Genomic DNA, 6,300 nt, shown 5'->3' on the forward strand with positions numbered 1-6,300 from the left:
GCTTATTCTACTGAACTATCTCCCCAGCCCAAGAGTGGCTTGTTATTCCAAAATGAAAACTGACTGAAAAACTACCACACAGAAATCAGAATAAATGTAATAATGCTCTCTTTTTTTAGTCTTAATTACTTCTTAGTTTGGTCAACCCATTCAGGTGAAGCTCACGGGAAGCCCAATGTAGTCAGAGAGGAGATAGCTCACTAGACAGCTCTCCCTGCAGGACAGGAAATACCCCAAAGTGATAAAAAGCAGCAGCAAGTTGTATCATGAGCAGGTGCAAACTGAGTTTTTCACTGCTACTACTTTCTCAGGTCAGAGTCTACTCTTTCTTCCAGGGGGGCTGGTCACTAAATCAGCTCCACTGTCCCTCACTGTAATACCTGGGTAGTTACCTTCCTCCATGTAGTTATGGAAGACAGCATCTCCTATAACATCCTCCATCACTACTGTCACTCACTCAATGGGTTTCTACAAGCGCCACCAAGGCTGACAGCCCCTCCCCGATTCAGGGAGCCTGCTCTGCTCCAGGTGCTTCACCTGCTTCTTACTGAATTCTTTGAGGTAGGTCTGTGTATCAGGCACCAGATACTATGTAGAGAGTTTCACTAATTTGTCCAAGGTCATGCCACAAAGTGAATCCTGGTGAGCAGGACTCCAGGGCCTCCGTTCTTACCTCCCTAACGACACTTCCAGGTGTCAAATCACTTTGTCAGCCTGGGGATCTAGTTCCTATCATCTGGCTCCTCCTTGATCCTAGTACTGATTTCAGCCCCTTCTCCTTGGTCAGTAAGAACCATGTCTTTACTGTCCCATCCCACATCTTTCCCTCTCCACTTCTTCTAACCTCACCCTCTAATTTTGTCCCTGAACTTGTTCTTCAAATTCTATCTTCTTTCTCTGCTTTCTTGAAATAAACTGCATTTACTACACATCTTGGTGCCTAATAACTCTGGCTTAGGACGTAGTAAAATTCCTCTGGCACTCAGCCCTGCCGTCTACTCTTCTGCAGACCCCCAACCTCCTGGCACCCCTCCATCCCCTACACCTTACAGTTTTAGCCCATCACAACATGTGGGCTGCTGGAGTTGGAGCTCAGTTGCAGAGAGCTCACCCAGCAGGCATGAGGCTCTGTGTTCCATTCCCAGTCCTACCCAAAAAAGTCATTTTCAAATGACTACATCTACTTGGTCTAAGTGCTTCTTCATGCTGGATGTCCCTACCCTGGTGCTACCATGTCCTGGCCTCAACCGTGGCCTCCTGGACTATTCCCATTTGTGAAGATGCATATAAAATGGGCCCATCTACTGTTATGCTGCCTTTTCCGGGGGCAGGTGCTGGTGGGGCCCGGACATGTTGCCCATGTTGGTCCTGAATTTCTAGACTCACGTGATCCTTCTGCCTCAGCCTACTAAGTTACTAGGACTACAGGTATGGGCTACCATGGCCAATCTGTGCAGCATGGCTGGCTGGCTGGCTGGCTTTCTTTCTTTCTTTCTTTCTTTCTTTCTTTCTTTCTTTCTTTCTTTTTTGTGGATCCAGGGATTGAACTCAGGCCCTTGTGCTTGCCAGGAAAGCACTTATGCTACTGAGCTATCTCCCCAGCCCATGCAGCATTTCTTGATCCTTACATTAACAAATTTTCTCCTATCTTGCTCTTACATCGCCATTTCTCACCTCTTATTAAATGGTTTTGTATTTTAAGCAACTTCTACAATGTCATGAAGTATAGACACCTTCTGAATTACAGGTTGGCTGGAACTGCTTCTCTTGGTGTTTTTATATTTTTAGTTTTCCCAAGTAAAAAGGACCTGAAGTCTAAAGCATTCTTCCAAGGGCTCAGAAGGGAAGATCAAAATACCAAATTATTTAATACAAAATGCTTTTAGCCTAATTACTGCTCATAATACAATAGTTTTGTGTCCTCGCAATGCAAGTCAAGAAGTACAGTGCACTCCCAACCTGCGAGCCTTGTACAGCACTACTGCACACTTGTCCGCTTCCCTGAGTACTACACGACAAGGCCTCAGAAACTGCCCTCCTGTCCTCTTAACACTTCCTTGGTTATCAAGGTTCCTGGGTGCATTTTCAGATATGGTTACATTTAAAAAATACTCACAGAAAAGGCTAGATGGTCTGTCGCCAAGCCAAAATCACCTATTTTCACATGGTCATCAGAATCCAAAAAAATGTTGACAGGCTTCAGATCCCGGTGAATCATTCCCTTAGAGAACAAAGAAACCAACAGTTGCTTTCCATGCAGAGACTATATTTACACTACTGTTTCCTGCTCAGAAAGGCCAAAGCAATGGCCCCCTGCAAAGATAGAGGCCTTTCCTGGTCACCCCCTTCTGGGACTCTGGTCTGGAGTCTCTCCCAACTTCCTGCGCCCTCCCTATAATCTTCCAATCCCAGCTGGTGGTACTGATCAGGTGACACCCAAATGGGTCGCTGTGGTATCCAAGGATCCCTCCCCTGGGCCCATCCAAGTGCCTTTCCTTCTGTTGCAGCACCAAACGCCTGCTCTAGCTACAGGGATACACTTCTTTCCCTCCTTTTCCAGTGTCTTTCTTTGTGCCATTTCCCCTGCCTGCAACACTCTTGCTTTTCTCCCCTAATTCAAACATACCAACATCTACAAGTGCCAGCTCATCATAAACTTTCCCCAGTAGTTCTAAGAACTCTAATGAGTCAACTTTGCATCCCCAGCAGAGTAGGTGCTTTCTTCTTTGTAGTGGTTCATAGTGCTTACTGCTTCATGTATTATAGTGTGGAAAATAATTAGAGGCAATAAAACATTATTGTACAATCTCTTTTACCACTACATGAAAGTAAATTCTGGTTCTCTGAAAACAAAGAGTTCCTCTCTAGCAGGAGTCTGTCACATACTCATGTCTGTGTATGTCTAGGTGGGCCAGTATTGGATGTCAGGCAAACAGAACACGTCAGGTAGAAAGGAAGTGAGCTCCTGGGATTCCAGGATTTACCAGAGGAACAGAGCTCTAAGAGCCTTCCTTAGAAAGTCACTTTTAATTCCAACCTTGCAAGTTCTGCTTCCAACAAGTCATTTATAAATGAGCCATACTCATTATAGCCCAGGCTTCTCAATACAACATAGTATAGTCCAAACAGTCTGAGGTTCAAAAAAATTGAGGCAGAGGGAACAAAACTCATGCTTTATATTGGCTCATGAATTAGATAATACCATTTTGAAAATTTAAGCACTGTTGTATGCTGAAGGTGGGTCCAGGGGCATTTATACTATAAAAACAATTTCTGTTTCACTTTTTCTCCTTTGGCGACATTTGCTATTTAGTCATAAATTTATGTAAGTGTATGTTTTTAGATACAAAATACAGTAAAGTTTACTTTCTCATGGATATAAGCCAATCCATCCAGAATCTCCCGAAAAAGCCTCCAAAGTCTGACGGAGTCTCGGTACAGGCCGTGGTCGATAGTGTCCCGTAAGGTGCTCTTCTCACAGTACTCCATCTGGAGAGAATAAAGCAGGCAAAATGTGGTTACACAAATAGCTGGCAGGAGGGCAACTGCAATGAATGTCATTTTTCATTTTAAAATCCGTAATATGGATTTTAAAGTTATGGGAAATATTTCAATTTTTTACACTATAAAAAGTATCAAAAGTTACTTTGGAGACTGACAGTGTGGCTCAGTGGTCAACACTTGCCCAGTGTGCTTGAGGCCCTAGGTTCAGCTCCTGAACTCCTCAACCTCTCCTCAAATAAGCCTCTGGTGGGCAAAAACGCACCTGGACAATAATACTGTTCATAAGCAACAGTAGCCGACACACACTGGGGCAAGTAAGCATCATCTTAGTATCCCAACATAGCTGGGTATTTGTGCTGGGTATGAAATCCAGTTGTGTGAGGCAGGTGGGTCAACCTCAGGCTCCATTTTAAGGTTTTTTTGATATAATTGTATATTTCTTTAAAAAAATTCTTGCTTAAAATCTTTACCACAAATAACACAAATGAGACTGCAATAAAACTTTATTTACTGCTTGCTACAAATTTGCTCTGAACTCAAATTGGTAGGAAGGGCCAGTAAATCTAATGATATCATGACTTCTTTATTTGCTTATTAAAGAAAAATTACTTTGAAGTCTAGAGCAAACACCATAAATATGAAAACATTCAAGAAGGGGCTCTGCCTTACCCTTTTTTGATTGGATTAATGCATAAGAAGACAACAAAGCCATCATTTTCACCTTAAATCAACATGCAGCATTTGATTTATGAAAATAGCCTGTATGGCTCAACCAGTGCCAGAGTGGAAATTCCACCAGTTATATTTAAAGAGAGCAAGGTCAGGCTTTATTCTCCCATCTGTGGCTGGCAAATTTTGGGTCATTCTTTAGCGTTCAGCCAGGGTCTCCCCGGTGACCTTATGACTCTCATGCCTCACCTCCTTTGCCTGAAGCACACCTACTTTACTGAAGTCTGTCTCATTAATTGTATAGCAAGAAATGGCACACAGCAAGTACTACACAAACAGTGGTCTGCAGGACAAATACTTTATTATCTGTGTGATACTCCTGTTAAGGGATACCTAAATCCAGCACCATCCCCAAGAAAGCAACCACCTGATTAGTCTCTTTGAAACACTAACTTGTCTGAAGGTTCCTTTTTCTGCATGGTATTAGGCCTCAAATAGAAAGACCTGCCTACTTGCAGGTGCCTGAGAATGTTAATAGTGCCCAATAGGCCGGCTCCCTCCAGATACAGGCAATACCTATTCTTTGGTCTGCAGCTGTCCCGCTGCTCTGCTGCAAGAGCACCCTGCCATCAAGGAGGCTGCTACAGAAGGTAGCCAAGGCTTGGGCTTCATTCCAGTGACACCTCATTGGAACTGGCCTGCTGGCTGTTGTTGCTCAGAGATTCCAGGATAAGATACTTTGCCTATAGCCAGAAAAGTGTTTCTTTTACAAGGACAAGTGTTGTGCACACCACACCTTACTTGTCCAGATGCAGCTTGTTAGACAAAGTGAAGCTTCTATACAATTCTAGTCTAGCATTTATTGAACTCAGATATGGCTCAACGGATCTCACACCTATCTGCTCATTTATTCTTCATAAGCCTATGAGATAGCTATACTTAATTTACAGGTGGGGAAACAGGCACAGAAGGCTGAAGAACCTCGCCTAAGCTCACACAGTGGAGACAGGTGGATTCAGGAGGAAGTTACACAGCCCGAGTCTGAGCAGCATGAAGTTGAGGCTGGGGGAAAGGTTCTCCATGCTGCAACCTCCTTGGTCAGCTAACCTCTGGCAGTGGCAGTCAGCCCTTTTCTGTGCACTGTCTTTGTCATGGGACCCTGCAACACGCCCAGTGGCCACTGTGCACCAAGCTGCACTGCGGGGCTCACCTGGATGTACAAGTAGTGCACAGCCTCGGTGGTCACTGATGGCTCGCTTTCCTGGCAGCTGTCCTTTCCATTGCAGTCTTCATTCTAGCCCAAGAGGAGCATGTAAGAATGCAAAACAGGCTGAAACCAGATAAAACCACCACCAGCCTCACAAACATGTGCTGACACCCTGTTGCCCAAGGGGGAGGTTAGTGGGCAGAACACAAACACCATTCTCCAGAAAGCCAGCAAATGCAAGTCAAGTTTGCTTCAATTGGAATCTTTTGTCTGACTTACAAATCTGTCACTAAAAAAAAGTGAGTATTAAACATAGGCATTTTTTATTCAAAAAAAGGTAATTTAGAGAAAGTTCTTATCTAAACCATTCTTTCTTATGATCGATCAGCTAAGAAGTGCAGAACGCATACAGTCTGGTATTTGAAGGCTTCAGTGTTAATGAGATGACTTCCCTTGGTCAACTTAGCTAAGGTGGCTTACCTGTGACCACACTGTCAAAGGGAACAGGCTCTTTGTACTACACCTTGCATAACAAGCACTCGGCTGCCACTTACAGTTAAGGATCTTTTAGCCCACTCTCCACATATGCAATCTAGAGCTAATTTTCTTTCTAAATATGGTAAATTTTTCTTTGGTCTTTTGAGACAGGGTCTCCCTGTGTAATCTGGGCTGGCCTCAAACTCAAGATCCTCCTGCCTAGGCTAGGAGGCAAGGATTACAGATGTCCACTATACTCAGCTTTCATAGTAGTTTTTTTTTTTTTCAACAGATCCTTACAATGTAGACCAGCCTTGAACTTATGGATATCCTCCTATTTCAGCCTCCTGAGTGCTGAGACTACATATGTGTATTAGCATGCCTGACTCATGATAGCTTTTTAAGAACATATCTTTTTTTCTCTTTTTTTTCTTTCTTTCTTT

General features: G+C 43.6%; 1 protein-coding gene across 1 annotated transcript in view; it reads right to left on the bottom strand.

Annotated features, from left to right (window-relative positions):
• The window catches only part of Eif2ak4 (eukaryotic translation initiation factor 2 alpha kinase 4), a 94,914-nt gene that overhangs the window by 50,332 nt on the left and 38,282 nt on the right, over positions 1 to 6,300 (bottom strand). The window contains exons 12-14 of the mRNA XM_004623415.2: positions 5,384 to 5,467; positions 3,367 to 3,489; positions 2,117 to 2,221 (exon numbers count right to left, since the gene is read on the bottom strand). Of these exons, the coding sequence (XP_004623472.1) occupies positions 2,117 to 2,221; positions 3,367 to 3,489; positions 5,384 to 5,467 (312 nt within the window). The remainder of the gene's footprint in view (positions 1 to 2,116; positions 2,222 to 3,366; positions 3,490 to 5,383; positions 5,468 to 6,300) is intronic.

This window comes from Octodon degus, unplaced genomic scaffold, assembly GCF_000260255.1.
Source record: "Octodon degus isolate 3935 unplaced genomic scaffold, OctDeg1.0 scaffold00002, whole genome shotgun sequence".
In the NCBI taxonomy this organism is placed as follows: Eukaryota; Metazoa; Chordata; class Mammalia; order Rodentia; family Octodontidae; genus Octodon; species Octodon degus.